Genomic DNA, 16,577 nt, shown 5'->3' with positions numbered 1-16,577 from the left:
CCTTTGACGTCAGCGAGTCTTGAAATGATCAAATATTAGCCTTGTTTACATACAGAACATCCCTCATTTTATCCTCCTTTTGCCTTTTACGCCCCAAACCCACCAAGGACAGGATTTTATCAACAATGTGTACTTCTACCCACCATCCGTGTATAAAATGGTTGCGATTGTATTCAACCCAACAGCATGCAAGAAGTGAGTGTAAATTGTCCCCCCTCTGTTAAGAATGAAACTTGCTGGCTGTGCCTGATCTCCCCCGTTTAGAGTTGGTGCGGAAATAATTTTGGCTTTTGCAGGCAGTGAGAAAGGTTGAGGACACATTTGATTGTTTTTACATAGTTAACTGTGACTAAATACATTTCTTTGCACTTCTACTACAGCTCAGAATGGTGGTTCGTTTCTCCTTGCACTTATACAGGCCTACAAATGTTGGCTGACTTAATTTTACTCTTACGCGAAAGCTATGACAAATCCTGGAAACTGATATTATTCCTTCCGTCTCACAGTAGCTGCACAGTATTTAATATTTCAATAAATAGTGTATCCCTTTTGCGTCGCAGGCCCAGACGGAGATCCAAGACACGATGGAGGAGAACACCTACCCTCTGTTCCTCAAGTCCGACCTGTACTTGGAGTACACTCGCACTGGCGGCGAGAGCCCCAAGATGAACCCCAGCGACCAGAGTCCGTCGTCGGGGCCCGCCAAGCCCGTGCCGGGCTGCTTGCCCACTCTGACAGAAGACGAGGAGTGGAGGCAAGACTGGTTTTGTCCTACACGTTTTCGCCTTTAGAAATACGAACCATATTGTTTCATTTAAAGGGCATATATGATGGCAACGTGGCAACCCAGCAGCATTTAGGATCCGCCCCTAAAATGAGCCACTTTTCACCACAAAAGCAATACGCTTTGAAAATGGGTGGAGTTTGTCTGTAATTCTTGATCCTTTGGTATTCTAACGAAAGCACGCCGCGGATATATTCTTAAGACACCTGGTTTTTAATTGTGGGGGAAAAAAATGCTCGCTTTAAGGTGTGGAGGCGGGCAGAGGGAAGCCGAGCAAGAGAAGGAGGAGTGCGGGGACACGCCGGCAGGTAGGCTGACCCACAGCCTGCTTATGCAGACCGTGCCGCAGAGGACCTCCACCAGCAGGCGGCGGCCAGACACCAGGGAGTACAGGTGGGACCTTTAGTCATATGCAGTGGTACCTTCACTTACGAATGTCCCAACTTTATAGACTCCTCAAATTACGAGCTGTTGCTTGGCCATTTAAGAAAAATATTTTTTTTTTGCATTGTGTTGTGAGCGAGCGTCAGAAACGCCGCCGCTTGAGTGTCATGAAAAAGAACATGGAGCAATTCAGGTACTGTAATGCCCTAGCATGTGGGCAAGGAGAGCCACAGTTGCCAATGCACTTTGTTGTTTATTCGATAGGACAAACAGTCAAATATAAACATTTAAACTGTCGCAAGGGGCTGCTGTCTCGGCCACAACTTATGTTCAGATGCTCACACTCAGAGAACCTGAATCCATTTGATGCCGCTCACTAGGCCATGCCTATTATTTTCTTCATAGGTTAAACAACCTATTATTTTTTCAATTAATTGATTAGGATTTGGTTACTGGTTTGGTAAAAAAAGAAAAAAAGGCATTTTTTCCAAAGTAAAAGCAGATGTTTACAAATGTCTTATTCATCATTCACCACAAAAATATTAGTCTGCCCTCTTGGGGTACGACCGAAATCCGATATTTACTATAGAGGGGCTGAAATCAGAGGATCTTGACAATTTTCAATCGAACAATGGCTCTAAATTATTAATAGATTACCAAAATAGTTGTCCAGTAATTTGCTAATCAATTAGTTGGCGATTAATTCATTGTTGCACCTCTACACAAACATACTAATAGTGATAATAATAATAATAATCAGTGTTTGTCTATTGTCAGACCCTGGAGAGAGCCGGTGAACCCCTACTACGCCAATATGGGTTACGCCCGCGCCCCTGCCACTAGTGCCAACGACAGCGAGCAGCAGAGCATGTCGAGCGACGCCGACACGCTGTCGCTGACCGACAGCAGCGTGTAAGTCCGCAACGCCTGTTTCCTGTTGCCGTTGTCAGGATTGTTATGTTCTCCGCTTTGCTTTGTGCGTGCAGAGATGGTATTCCTCCTTACCGGTATCGGAAACAGCATCGCAAGGAGATGCATGAAAGTGCCAAAGCTAACGGACGTGTGCCCCTACCTCATATACCTGTGAGTATATTTTCTCAGCCATCATTGATTGTCATATATTAGCTGAAAATTAAGTGAATGGGCAAGGTACAGAATGTTGTGTTTGGCCAACAGTTCTGCAGATCAGTAAAGATGCGTGGGAAACATGTTTTAATTGGACGTGTAAAATTTCATATCACATGAGGAAAATAATCACTCTTGTTTTCACTATAATGTCAAAAGAGGAATGTCAGGATTTTCAGAATGGGAGTCCAAATATCAGTTACAAACATATTTGAAAAAGCTATTACAACACAAAAATGCAAACTATTCCGAAGAAAAATTGGAACAGACATGCCTGTAACCCGAGCGAGGATAAGCGGGGAATGGATGGATGGAACTGTAAACAACATTACGATAAATATTAGCTTAAAAATGTTAAGGAAAATATTACGGGGAAAGAAGCTAAAATATAGTCGAAAAGCACAATTACCCAAGTCAATTTTAACCTAATGTTACCAAATCCATAAAAAAAAAAAGTCCAAAGTACTTGCTAAAAATGTTTTTTTTCTCTTGTTTTCTGAATACCTTACGAATACGGATTGGGCAACTGTGCTACTAAATCAAGGAAATATTTAAAAATAATGCAAAGGTATTTGACATTGACACAAGTATTAGTTGAAAATGTACAAAAAAGAGGGAAAATGCACAAATATTTGAAAAACAAGACAAAATATATGTGTGTGTTTGTGTCGTGCCATGCAGCGCACGTATCGCATGCCAAAGGACATCCACGTAGAGCCCGAAAGGTTTGCAGCCGAGCTCATCCGGAGGCTGGAGATGGTTCTCCGGGAGCGGGAGGCCGAGGAGCGACTGGAAGCGAGGCTGAAGAGAGTACGACTGGTAAGCGTGAACACGGATGCCATTGTACTCATCGCTAATTGGAATAAACCTCAACATTCTTGGCATGGTCATGTGACTCAAACAGGAAGAAGAGGGCGACGACGCCGACATCTCGGTCACCACCTCCATGTCGTCGCACAGCATTTCGCTCCCGCTCCCCTCGTCCTTCCCGCCCCTCTATGGCGCCCATTACTCGGAGACCACTGCCAACACGGCGACGGTCGCCACCTACGGCGGCCTGGTGGCCATGGGGGACTCGCACGACGACGACCCGGAGTCCATCTTGGACGAGCACGTGCAGCGGGTGATGAAGACGCCGGGCTGTCAGTCGCCGGGCGCCACCAACGTGGCCTTGGGAGGCGGCGGCCGACAGACGCCGCCCAAATCGTCGCGGTCGCCTGACGGGGGCATCGGACCGCCTCATTACCCGCCGCACAGAGCGGGAGGGCACAGTCTGCCCGCTGCTGGGGTCAAAGGTGAGTGCGCGCGGTAAAACTGAAACCGCTTTCCCATGGAGATGTTGTCGGAGAGATACAATTGTTTTTAGCAAAACACGAGATCCATGAATTTGATTGTCATTGGTCTTACTATAGATGTTTCTAAAAGAAATATGTCACTCACGGGAGTGGCACAAGTCAAGACATTTAGTACACATGCACAGTTACCGCGCCAAAGATTACCCCCCCAAAAATTACTTAGTGTTTAAAAATACACATTTTATGAAAAATGCAAAAATAATAGATACAAAAGACACAACTGAAACTATTAGATTTTTTTTTTTTACTATGGGATGAAAAATACACAAACGTTAAGACTTTACAAAAGTCTTTTACTCTGTAGCACTTGGAAATTGCTTAAGTATAAAGTGCATTTAAAATAAAATTCTCTATTATTAAATGTTAGGAAAACAAACAATAGATGAAAAATACACAAATATTTGAAGAGGTATGACAGTAAAAATATGGCTTTTTAAAGGGTTATTTTTTAAAGATGAAACTATTAGGATAATATTCTTAAGAATTACATAAAAAGTACACACATATTTTGAAACTGCATTAATGTTGGATGAAAAATACACAAATGTTTGGAAAAAATATGAAAACTTTTGGGGGATGAAACAGGTGAATATTTTTAAAAATAGATGAAAATACACAAAAGTTTGAAAAAATATATAATGGCAAAAATGTGACTTTTTGGACGAAACTATTAAATGAATATCTTAAAATTTGAGCTTAAAATACATAAAAGTAACGGTTACAACAAAAATATGAAAGGAAAAGACAATTAGGATAAAACTATTGGATAAATATTTAATGAATATGGGATTATACATTATGCTCACATATATGAAAAATATACAAAATCAATAAATATAAATTAAAAAAGCATTAAAATAGAAAAAATATTAGGCAAGAATATTCTGAAAAATCTAAATTAGATGAAAAATGCACAAATATAAGATGAAAACAATTACATGGAGATGCAAACATTGCACAAAAATATTAATAGATACTGATTCGACCATTTACAAAAACAAGTTAATTGAAAAATAAACAGAAATTTAGGAAAAATGCGAAGTATTAGCTTCTCCTGAGATCACAAAAAGCTACTGGATACCGACACTGGCAGAGTTTGACCAAGAAAAGGAAACAAAAAGTACAAGCTTCCAAAACTATTGTAATAGCGACGAGGCGGAAAACAAATCCATACAACTAACTTTTTCAATCTCTTTCGTTTTGCTAATAATTTTTAGTCGTTTGTTTTGTCTGATTATCACTTGAAGCACTAAAAAGAGCCCCGACAAGCCACCACAACTCTCTCTTTCTGTCAGGTATGCATCACCACAAGCAGCTGTACCACCATCGAGGACGAGAAGGCCAGGAAGAGGCGGGCTCCAGGTCGCAGCCCAACTTCCTGTGGAACGGCGAGCAGGCCAACCAGTACGCCGCCAGGAGTCGCAACTACGCCGACGGCGCCGGAGCCAGCACCCTGGACGGAATGGGCTGCAAGTAAGACCCCGGAGCGCACTGAACATCCACCCTCCCTGATGTGGTTCCTGGTTAGTACAACTGGTTTAACTTTGTTTTGCAGCAGTAAAGGAAGCACGCTGTCGAGGCGAGGCAAGAAGCCGTCGGAAGCGCCGGGCAAAGGCGACGACGGCGGCCGCGGTATGGACGCGCAGGTGCCGCTGGAGGATCTGGAGAGGAACCAGAAGATCCTCCAGTGGATGATGGAGGGAGACAGGCAGAGGAAAAGCTCCCACGGGTGAGCCCTGCACACATTATAACCATAATTCGACACTAAATGTGCACAACAGATGGACTCTAACGGAAGAACGCCAGTCACTGAAGATCCGAATATAAATGTAGTTTTGTTGATAAAAATTTGCTCCAGCTGAGAGGAAACAGGAGGTAGAAGTCATTCAAAATGAAGGTATCAAAACGGATGGACTCAACGGCGTCGCACCAGTTGAAGAAAATCTGAATCAGTCCTTTTGTTCACAAAACGCTGCTGCATATCCACCTTGCCTCTCAAGAATAGGAAACGAGAAGTAGAAACCTTCCAGGATAATAGTAAGAAACGGATCGGGTCAACTGCATCACAGTAATCATTGAAGATCCAAATAAAGCGTTATTTTCGTTCGCACAAAGCTAATCGATGCAGCCTCTGGTTGTCAAGAATAGGAAACGGAAGCAAGAACCTTCCAAAATAAAAACATCAAACGGATGGACTAAAATGAGCCACACCTGTCATAAAAGATCCAAATGGTCATTTTGTCCACAAAAAGTTGCTCTGTCTATCAACAACAGGACACAGGATGAAGAAACCTACCAAAATAGTATTAAATGGATGGACTCAAATCTGCTACACTAGTTGCCAAAGGGCCAAATTGTCCTTTTGTTCACAAAAAGCCACTCCAGACTATACCCATCAAGAATATTGTGTGTACAAAATGCATATGAGTTACTGTTTGAACATGCAAAAAATGTCGTCTGTGTTTCTATGCAGCGGCAGCACCAGCAGCTCTCGGCGGACTGGGGGCAGCAGCGAGTCGCCGCGGCCCACCTCGGTGGAGCGCCCCGGGGCCGTCCACCCGTGGGTGTCAGCCCAGCTGCGCAACAACCCCTCCTCGCCGTCGCCCGCCCTGGTGCCGCACCCTGCCTCGGCGTCGGCGGCGCAGGTGCAGCCCTCGCACCCCTTCATCCAGGACCCCGCCATGCCGCCCAACCCGGCCCCCAACCCGCTCACGCAGCTGGAGGAGGCCCGGCGACGGCTGGAGGAGGAGAGGCGAAGGGCGGCGCTGCAGCAGGCCAAGCAGAGGTGGGCCTCTAGGTGGCGCTCTCAAGTGTTTATGTATACGTGCTGTGTGATGTCATGTGGCTAATGTGGAGGGTTTTCGTCTGAAGGCACAAGTCCGGAAAGCGGCAAGTGTGCGAGAACATGACGGTGGCCTACTACTTCTGTGGGGAGCCCATCCCGTACCGGACCTCCGTCAAGGGCCGAGTGGTGACCTTGGGCCAGTTCAAGGAGCTGCTCACCAAAAAGGGCCACTACAGGTGAGGTGGAAGATGGAGAATTCTATCTTCTGAAAAAAATCTGTTTTTCTTCATTTTTTTTAACTGTCTTCATTTAAGCATTAAATGTTTTTAAGGGGTGAAACAAGATGACATTTTCTCCCTTTGAATAAATGACTTAATTTCTCTTCAGATTGCCATTGAAAAAAATAAAATAAAATCTTGAAAAGAAAAGTTAAAATAACCCATACCATGTTTTTTGTTTGTTTGTTTTTTTATTTAAAAAAATACATTATTTCTTTAGATATCTGGGGGGAACACTTTCATAGCATAAGATTTAGCTTTTTTTCCCCAATTCTGATTCGGTCATTTCTTTCAAAAATATATACATTTTTTTAACAAAAAAGGGTTTCAAAAAATAAAACTTTAATAATGTGGTAAAAATATTTTCACAATGAAAATATTTTTGTATTCTGAAGGAATGCCTTTTTGACAACAAATATGGCATTTTTTTTACAAGCTTATTTTTTTTTCTTGAAAAACTCATTTAAACTGTTAAATTTAGTAACATATCTGTTAAAAATTTTCAAGGCGTTTTTTTTTTCTCTTGGGATAATCAAACTTTAAAAAAAAAAAAAAATTTCTAGGAAAGAAATTGACCATTCATATATATATATATATATATATATATATATATATATATATATATATATATATATATATATATATATATATATATATGTATGTATGTGTATATATGTATATATATATGTGTGTATATATATATATATATGACTGACAATAATGTCTAACAAGATGAGCTTACCGTCCTAGCACGTCTGTCTCTTTCCTCTAGGTTTTACTTCAAGAAAGTCAGCGACGAGTTCGACTGCGGCGTCGTGTTCGAGGAGGTGCGCGACGACGACGCCATCCTGCCCATCTTCGAGGAGAAGATCATCGGCAAGGTGGAGAAGGTGGACTGAAAGAAAGTTGGGGAAAAACGGAAGGTGAAGCAACATGTGGAGCTTGAAGGGATCTCTAGGTCAGAGTGAGGATTCGTCACCTTGCCTAAAATGGCTGCCGCCGTGGACAAAATGGCGGGGGATGACGTCGTCTTCCACTTGTTCTCCAGACCATTATTAACGATGCTGCTACATGACCATGGAAACCCGAGAAAACCCTTCAAACCTTAAACCTACTCTTAGGTGCTCGGCGGGGGGACGGCGTGTCAAAGGGAAGTAAGTGCGCAACTTCTCCGCTCCGTTTGCGGGACGCCACGTGGGCGACCAGTCATCGACGACGGCAAGTTCTCCACACAACGTGTTTACCAACCAAAGCTACGTTTTCTTTTGTTGTGTTCAAATCGTTATTTGAATTGTGTATGTACAAGGTATGGTACTATTAATGCAGCCTAGTTTGGACATATCTCCTCGCGTAAATGTTGTATTATTGTGTACGTTTTTTTTTCTCCACCCCCCCACCCGTTTCTAGCTAATTCTGTTCTTTCCTGTCACCTCTGCCCTAATTCAGTAATTTACACAGCCATTTTTAACATAGCTTTTCTTTTATTTTTATGCCCTCTCGTATCATGGGAAAAAAAGGTTAGTCGCAAACTTCGTCCAGTTTAGCCAAAGAACGCAATGCTGCGTCCCGTTAACCGCTAGGAGGTGGTAAGTCACACGTCGCAGAATGTTGTTCAAATCCTGGAAACGGCGTTAATCTGGCGATTCACATTTTGTGACTGGCTGCCAACAATGCAGATAGTCGCCGTCCGACAAAACAACACGCATGTTCAATTTTTTTCATAACTCACATTTTTGTCCTTCCTGTTACAAACATATACCGTATTTTTCGGACTATAAGTGCTTCCGAGTATAAGTGGCATCAGTCAAAAAATGCATTAAGAAGACGGAAAAAAAAAAACAGTTTTTAGTGTAAAAACTCATGAATAACACTCAATTTGTTTAAAAAAAAAAGTAAAGAAATTAAGAAAGAATACTTACTAAAATTACGACTGTACAGTGCAAGAACAAGATTTGACTTTAAAAAATAAAATATAAATTCATAAATAAAACATGACTTTTGCAAGACCTTAATCATAGCTTTGGGAAAAGAGCATCATTTTTAACCTGCATTTACACTTTATTGGTATGTTTTGAGTCTTAATTCACTCATATTCACTCTGATAATAAAGGAGAGCAGCAAATCGGGGGAGCTTATTATAAACAAGTAGAGGGGGGGGAAACAGCTTTTTAAGGTGATTTTGGGGGAGGTGTATTATTAACAGGAAATTTTTACGGTAAGTCACTTAAGAGTATATGACACATTTTTGGCGGGAAATTTATTTTACAAAAACAGCGAACAGTAAAGCTCAGACTCTCACCCAAAATCCTTCCCTAATCGTGTTGGCGGCCGCGAAAGAGTTTCGGTTGGCTTCTAAACTACGGAAATGTCTTCTAATTTGTTTAAAATGGCTATTCTTAACTAGTATCCCATGCCGCGTTGTGGCCAAAGGTAGAATCCTGGCCAGTTATTGCGACTTTTGGTGCTGTCAAATAGAAAATCCTGGATGCGGCGAATGCTGCATGCTAATTTGGGTTTGAGTACGAGCTCTAATTCAAGTTGCACCTCAGTACAAATTGCAGGACTAGCCAAACTATGAAAAAAAATGCCACATATAGTCTGAAAAATACTGTACATGCGTTTAAGACATGGTCTGCCTACTGGCTCAATTTTTGAAAAGCATACAAACTAAATATGGTCTTATTTAACTAGATGTCCGAAACCATATCAACGCTGTCCGATTTAAAGCATGCATGTTCATCTTTTTGGGTCACGAAAATGTGTTATTTCAGATTAAATTCTAGCAAAATTTTGAAATACATGTCTTAAAAACAGATATATTTTCACAGCTTATAAGTGTAGGAACAAAACTTTGAATGTTTTTTGGCGGACAGCAACGGTATTTCAACGGAGTCGGATGAAAAACACTAGCTCGCAAGCATAATGTTTTTTTTTAATTGAGATTTTTAAAAATTGGCAAATATTGACCAAAAAAAAGTTAATTGGGTGTCCTACGAATGAAAAGTTACCCATTAGAGGGTGGGTGGAGTAATAAATTTGTCCGAACGTCAAATAACTGAATTTCGTTAGTTGAATGTATTTTTTTTAACATATAATGTATGCAATTGTGCGTGCGTGTCAAGGTTTAACATAAAAAAAAAAAAACGTACAATTGAATGTGTGGACCTCTGAACAAAAGTCAGCAGGGGAAAACGTCGGGATCCCAAACTGACTTCAACTTATGCCTTTATGAATTTTTAAAAATGATTTGTTTATTAAAAAAATAATAATTTTAATAATCACCAAGCATGTTCTGTACTTTGTTTGTAACGGCCTTGCCGGTGGATTTTTTTTTTATGCTAGCTAACATATCGTTCCTGTTTGTGAAAAATACAGTGCCTTTTTATTGTATCTTTATTTTTTTTTGTTTATATGAAAAAAAAAAATCATGATTTTTTTTTTTTTTTTTTTTCTCCACTGCTTATTTTTTCCCCCCTGCTTCGGGTGTGCTTGGCTCACTTGTCGCTACCATAGCCGGTTTGCTGTAAATATGTACATTATCATTTCATACATGTGCCACCGCAAAATGTCACTGTGCCGGTTCCACTTGTACATTTCTTTTAAAAAAAGGTACTTCATAAATAAAGATGTTGGATAAATAGCAGTCTTGGCAGTTTTTCCTCTTGGCAGTAAAATTGAATGATTATGCGTTATTTACCCCCAACCTAAGGCCAAATAATCACATTTTAACTCCTGTAACGAAGTCCATATCTCACTGAGTGGTGAACGTAGCGAATTTTGGATTTTGTAAAAGGTTGCAAACATGTTCACAAACAGTTTTTTCTTATCGCAATTCATTGTTTTGCTAACAATGGCAAGTGTTTTTAAAACAGTCGCATTTGTAGAAGTTTAACTTTTTTTTTTGGCCTATGCTATTTCTTTGTACGGTTTCACCATGCTTCCTGCAATTACCTGTTTTTTGTCATGTAGCCAACAATTATGACTTTTTCTTGTTTCTAATTAACTTTCACATTCAGTTATTACATTTTGTATTAACATTGTTTAGCTGCTTTTTAGAACAGTATTGGTAATTCACGCAATGAACCTAAAACTATAAAATACCTGTAGGCTGCTTTGTGTTTCTACTCTGAGTGAGAAAGACAAACTCTTTATAAAGATGTTAGTTAGATAAACCAAATAAGGAATCACGAATAAGGGTGAAAATGTTTCGTAAAAGGATGGCGCAAAAAGTAGTTCGTAAACTTTACCAATAGATGGCAGTGATACCCCATGCGTCGCTCTAAAATGACCACAGAAGAAGAACCTAATAAATATTGGTTCTCGGACGCCATCTTGCGGCGGTATTGTGAGACGCGTTGCTGTGGGTTGGAAGTTGATACACATGGACGCTGCAATTGGTACATAAACTCCACATAAGAGCGTTTATTTAACTCCATTCTAAACCGAGTGGTGAACGTTTATTTTTATTTCTTAGTCGCGTAAAGCTGGACGAACACACGGTTTTTCGACTGCATAGGTTAACATGCTCGCTAGGTGACACTACGATTAAGTGCTAGCTTCGGCGTTGTTGTTGTACTTAGCCATGGATCCGCTGAGCATGGTGGAGGATGAAGTGGCTTTGGAGGGACTGGACGGCATCACGATCCCCACTTTGTGGATACGACTGGGGGATAGAAAGCCCAAGTTCCCACTCAAACTGGACGAGAGCACCAAGGAGCTAGTCTGGAGGTCGCTGGTGGCCAACAGTGACTTGACGTTCTACCTGCTGCCCGCCGAGAGGGACGATGTGGTGCTGTATGACAGGTGGGTTCACTGAGCTATGCTAATGTAGGCTTTAAGTTTGAAGATTTTCACAACTGCCCATTATGCTGAATGTAGTTAATTATTCCTGCGCATCTTTTCTCTTCGACGAACCGGTCGCTTTTATGTTGTGCTCCAAAGCATAGCGTGTTGTTAGACGGGACATCGTACCCAGGCTCAAAAAAAGAGGCAATTTGTCGCTGTTTACTTGTGCTTTAATTGCATTTGACGATTGGTTTTGCAAGTGACTGTGTGCCAACGTTATTGTAGTTAACGAAAACGAACAAAATAATTAAAACCAAACTTGAAAAAACATTTTGTTTAACAGAAAACAAAAACAAAAAAAAACAAATCAGAGTGCATTTAAAAAACAACAACTCAAACTACAATTTTTGTTTGTAAAACTGACTATCATTATGGCGAAAGTGTCCTTCGTTTTCATCTTTGTCAATTAATTTCATAATGAGCTTTGGGGTTTTATTTTAAATGTATTTATTTCATATTAGTGTACGGCTGTTACAGAAGAAGGAATGTCAAACAGTTGTTTAGGAACTGGAGTTATTACACAATATTTATTGACCGTGTTTATCTTTCACCTGACAAATACTAAAACTAATACTAAAACCAATAAAAACTAAAATTAAGCATTTTTGAAAGCAATTTAAAACCAACAAACACGCCCTTAAGAACTAATTTAAACTAACTGAATTCAAAAAAGAAAAGTCAAAGCAAAATAAAAAACAACTGTTATGAAAAATCCCAAACTATTACAACCCTAACCTATATAACCTATTTCCACACCTTGCATAGTACGGCTGTGTTGTGGTATGAATGAAGTTTTTGTTATCATACAATTATTGTACATTTACATATTTACAATGAAGATGGAGTTTTGGCGCCGCTGCCTTCGTTCCTTGCCGCCAGTCCTGTGGTCACGCCGGTATGAATCTTTTAACACTAGTGGCAAGCACATTAGCTGCTATTTTCATTAACCACCAACTTATGTTTGGACTAAGGGACCCGTGCAGTTGTGCAGAGACCTTTGCTTTGCTGGACGGACATTTAGCTGCTCCGCGGAGCATTTTAGTGATTAGCGCCAAGTTGACTTCAAAGTTTAAAACGCCGATGCGGCATAGAAAAGTTGATTGGTCGACACAGTGGTTCAACGCTCTAATATCTAACTGTCTGTAGAGTCCGAAAAAAAAATCTTGAACTTTTTCATGATATTCAAATTTGTAATAATATGGATGTGTCAGGTTTAATCTGTCTGACGAAGAGAACGACGTCGAAGAGAAGGACGTGTACCCGCTGCACATCGTCCACGACAACAAGGACAGCTTGCAGGGCTCGTGCGCCACCCTCCGCCAAAGGAACAACATCACGGCGTGCCTCCGCTCCCAGTCGTCCGTCAGCCTGGACGAGGTTTTAAAAAGGTGCCCCCTCGCCGTATTGCCAGCTTGTCGTCACAAGCGTCACCCACGGTCTTCCGCGCTGCAGGTACGGCAGGAAGCTGGTGGCGGTGGCGTCGCAGAGCTGCCGTTTCCGCGCCCTCATCGGCGGCGAGAGCGACCCCGACATCAAACTGGCGGACGACTCCTACTGCATGCTGGAGCGGGTGGGGCGGGCACGATGGCAGGGGGAGTTGCAGAGTGACCTGCACAAGTCCTCTTTCAAGTACATACGCACACAAGTAGACGCGCACATACACTCACAGACAGTAAGTCAGACCCTTGCATGCACCTACTCATGTGACGGACGTGACTCTCCGTTTGTGCGCGTGCGGTCAGGGTGGACTCGCGCAAGTTGCACTACATCAGGAAGGTTCTGCTGCGCCACCAGCTGGTGTGCCCCCAGGCCTGCTGTAGCAGACGCACCAAGTCGGGACAGCGGCAAAGCTCCATCCTGCTCTTGCTCAAACGCTTCCACATCATCAGGTCTGCTTACAGCGCATCAACTCGACTTATGTAAAAAAAAAAAAAAAAAAGCAAAACGTGGCTTCATTCTTGTTGATGACCACCTTTCTTTCTCCTTATAAAATAGCAAAATTATGACTATTATTGATGAATCAGTCCCCCCCATTTAAAACGTTTTTCTCGGGAAGTTAAAAAAAAAAATAGCATTCTTTTTCCTTTTTTCTTATTGAGCTAGGACTTTTTTCATTTCATTTCGAGTCATTTTTACAAACGATAACAATTTTCACTTGTGAAATTACTTTTGTTCTTTTAGGATTGCATCTTTTTTCTCCCCCCCAATTTTTTTTCATAGAGTTGTGACTTATTACTTACATTATTTTTTTCCTCCTTTTTCCAAGTGTAATTGACTTTTCCTTGTACAATAATTACCTTTATGTACAACTCTTTTTTTTTCTTGAAGAATGAGGTTTTTGTGAAATTAGAACTAAAAATATATATGTGTATTTTTATTTTTTTTTTAATTTACTTCTGACTTTCTTTCTTTCCCTTTCCCCACCAAAGTGATGAATTTTTAAACTGAGAACTAGAATGGGCTCGGTGCCGGCTCGTGTCAATTAGATTTCATCAAAGAACAGAAACAAACTAGAAATATACAGTTTGGTGCTATCGTGGTCTCAGTCCAAATATCGGTCAAATCTATCAGTCCTTAATGAAGGATGATGGATAACACTCACTTACAAAAATGGAGTTAGCCCACTCTAGTTCTCAGTAGCTCATTTAAAGTCACTTTTACATAAAAATGAAAGAAAAAAAATAACAGAAAAACAAAAAAAGTCCACTATAATTTTAGGACATCAAAATAATTGCTAAAACCGCTCCGTTGTGTGCTTGCAGGAGGTCCAAGTACGATATGATGATGGAGTTTGTCTCCAACATCCTCCAGAAGATGCCACGCCAGCTGGCCGCAATGGTCACCATCCGAGAGCACATGGTTGGCATGGTTGATTATTTTTTTTGGGGGGTTGCAATTCTGAGTTGGGCCCTTAATCCTAATGAATAATGTTGTCCTATAGAATCTCCCGGAGGCAGTATGCAAGCGTGTGTTTCGGTACATGCGAGACGCCAGTTTGGTGAATTACTGCAGCGTTCCTCTGGAGGACTTGGATGAGGAGAGAAAACCTGTGCGTACCAGAAAAGGTCAGTCATCTAGCTAGCTCTCCGTCAGTCTGCGTGTGTGCGTGTGTGTGTATGTATACATATTATATAGTGTGTGTGTGTATATATATATATATAACATTCTTCAAAACATGTACAGAAATAAATAAATAAAAAGGCTGGATAAAAATAAATAAATAAAAAATAGTCCCCCCCAATGCAATGTACAACCATTTTTTTTCAACCACTGCAGGCAACAAAGTGCATGTCCGCTGCCTGAAGCTAATCAAGCCATACGTAGGCAAGGTCGTCCCCGCGGCGGATGAGTGGAAGGAGGACGACGACAATGAGGACGACGACGATGACGATGAAGGCGACAAGAGGCAGACTCTGCCCCCTGTGGGCCGGATCATGGAGGAGGATGTTTTGTCACAGGCGTACAAGCTGGGTGTGTTTCATCGAGATCCCGCTAAGGCTTAGCCGTTGCTGCTGCTGCTGCTGCTGCTGCTGCTGTGTTTTGATCGTGCTTTTGCGTTGATGCAGTTGTATCGTGCGGCACCAAGGGAATCCCTCAGTCGGGCATCGCATCCGGGATGAACGTTGGCAAGCTGGAGGCTCGCATGCTCTGGAGGAAGATGGAGAGGGACGGCGTCATCAAGGTGAGACCTTTTTACTGTGCTTATCGATCCAAATATATGGGTTTGAGGGGTCTTCAGCAACATCAGCAGTTTGTCTTCTTTTTCAGAAAGTCCAACATCAGTAGTCTGTCTTCTTTTAATAAAACCGAAGCTCATGTCCCTCTTTCTTTTAGGAAAGTGCGGGATTCGTTGTTTTCTTTTCAAATTCAACAGCAGTTGTTGTCTTATGAAAGCTAAGCATCGTGTTTGTCTTCTTTTCCGGAAAGTGCGACACTAATGATTTGTCTTTGTTTTCGAATCGTGCACAATCACTATTTTCCGTCATTTTAGGAGCGTGCAGCGTCAATAGTCTGTCTTTCTTTTCAAGAAGTACAAGATCAAATTTGCCTTTTTTAGGAAGATGCACATTTACTAGCTTGTCTTCTTTTTAGGAAAGAGCAACAGGCTCAAGCCGCTCTCAAGTTCATCTTTTTAGTGTAGTGCAATATCAATGACTTCTCTTTAGGAAAGTGCAACATCAATTGTCAGTCATCTTTCTAGAAAGGTAAAGCTTCAAATGTGCCATTTTGAAGGATCGCGTACCAGCAGTAGAATGTCTTCTTTTTAGGAAAGTGCAAAATCAATAGTTTGTTTTTCATGTGAAAGGGCAACGTCAAGAGCTTGTCTCTTTAGGAAAGTGCAAAATCAAATTCCTCTTTTAGATTTTAGATTTCCCCTTTTGTGTTCAAAGAAATGAAGCTTCGATTATTTCTTCTTTTTAGGAGAGTACATCAGTGGCTTTTTTTCTTCTTTGGAACGTAGCACATTAATCACCCTGATGTGACATCTCTACCTCCTCGCAGGGCTTCATGGTGGACAAAGGCCGTCAGAGGGTAACAAAGTTCATCAGCTACAGGTACGGTTGGCGTTTCGATTTGTCAGTGTGAAAACGGTAGCCCCTGCCGTGACGCTGACTCGCGTCCTTACTAGGAGCGTGGGCGGAAGTGACGACCTGCAGCTCCTCTCGAAAGAGAAGCAACGCAAGAAGCTTTTCCACTCCTCTGCCTCGCCCGCGTCGACTAGCACCCACAAGGCCTCCCGCCTTCTCCCGGCCACCGGCAAACAACGACAGAAAACTCCCAAGAGGAGCGGAGCGGCGAGCGAAGAAGTAGAAGAGGAAGGCGATGATGCCAGTGTGGACTCGACGGGTAAAGTTGGGAAGAAATCAATTGGAAAGGCCGGGCAGAAGTCTCAGGCGGCCATCGCCGAAGCTGCTCCGGCCCCAGAGGTAGCGGACGCAGAGCCTGTTAGCATGTCAGGTAAGCTTTAGCCACCTATCCTCCTCTCTGAGGGACGTTGGGGGGCGGGGAGGAGAAGTGGC

At 41.8% G+C, this 16,577-nt stretch overlaps 2 protein-coding genes and 1 long non-coding RNA gene across 10 annotated transcripts in view; 2 read left to right on the top strand and 1 right to left on the bottom strand.

Annotated features, from left to right (window-relative positions):
• LOC147146499 (axin-1-like) overlaps positions 1–10,354 on the top strand; it is a 29,908-nt gene extending 19,554 nt beyond the window's left edge. For 5 of the 7 annotated variants that reach the window (XM_086032563.1, XM_086032561.1, XM_086032562.1 and 2 more), the window contains 11 exons: positions 561–754; positions 1,031–1,177; positions 1,946–2,080; positions 2,155–2,251; positions 2,975–3,112; positions 3,198–3,588; positions 4,944–5,121; positions 5,204–5,377; positions 6,122–6,433; positions 6,520–6,669; positions 7,484–10,354. In XM_086032563.1, the coding sequence (XP_085888689.1) occupies positions 561–754; positions 1,031–1,177; positions 1,946–2,080; positions 2,155–2,251; positions 2,975–3,112; positions 3,198–3,588; positions 4,944–5,121; positions 5,204–5,377; positions 6,122–6,433; positions 6,520–6,669; positions 7,484–7,610 (2,043 nt within the window). In that variant the 3' untranslated portion in view covers positions 7,611–10,354. The remainder of the gene's footprint in view (positions 1–560; positions 755–1,030; positions 1,178–1,945; positions 2,081–2,154; positions 2,252–2,974; positions 3,113–3,197; positions 3,589–4,943; positions 5,122–5,203; positions 5,378–6,121; positions 6,434–6,519; positions 6,670–7,483) is intronic. The other 2 variants (XR_015087063.1, XM_086032566.1) reach the window with 2 other exon arrangements.
• LOC147146498 (uncharacterized) lies at positions 4,132–11,613 on the bottom strand. Its single transcript, XR_015087064.1, has 3 exons — positions 7,691–11,613; positions 7,454–7,606; positions 4,132–5,384 (listed from the first exon to the last, which is right to left on the bottom strand). It is a non-coding gene; the product is annotated as an uncharacterized LOC147146498 (long non-coding RNA).
• The window catches only part of gtf3c1 (general transcription factor IIIC subunit 1), a 22,954-nt gene continuing 17,431 nt past the window's right edge, over positions 11,055–16,577 (top strand). For both annotated transcript variants that reach the window (XM_086032559.1, XM_086032558.1), the window contains exons 1-11: positions 11,055–11,108; positions 11,292–11,514; positions 12,768–12,944; positions 13,009–13,185; positions 13,299–13,445; positions 14,319–14,415; positions 14,498–14,621; positions 14,833–15,027; positions 15,123–15,238; positions 16,060–16,112; positions 16,187–16,515. In XM_086032559.1, coding sequence (XP_085888685.1) covers positions 11,093–11,108; positions 11,292–11,514; positions 12,768–12,944; positions 13,009–13,185; positions 13,299–13,445; positions 14,319–14,415; positions 14,498–14,621; positions 14,833–15,027; positions 15,123–15,238; positions 16,060–16,112; positions 16,187–16,515 — 1,654 coding nt within the window. In that variant the 5' untranslated portion in view covers positions 11,055–11,092. The remainder of the gene's footprint in view (positions 11,109–11,291; positions 11,515–12,767; positions 12,945–13,008; positions 13,186–13,298; positions 13,446–14,318; positions 14,416–14,497; positions 14,622–14,832; positions 15,028–15,122; positions 15,239–16,059; positions 16,113–16,186; positions 16,516–16,577) is intronic.

Source organism: Filicampus tigris, chromosome 6 (genome assembly GCF_054856515.1).
Source record: "Filicampus tigris isolate MCC_2025a chromosome 6, RoL_Ftig_1.0, whole genome shotgun sequence".
Classification (NCBI taxonomy): Eukaryota; Metazoa; Chordata; class Actinopteri; order Syngnathiformes; family Syngnathidae; genus Filicampus; species Filicampus tigris.
This window is presented reverse-complemented; position numbering and strand designations above follow the sequence as displayed.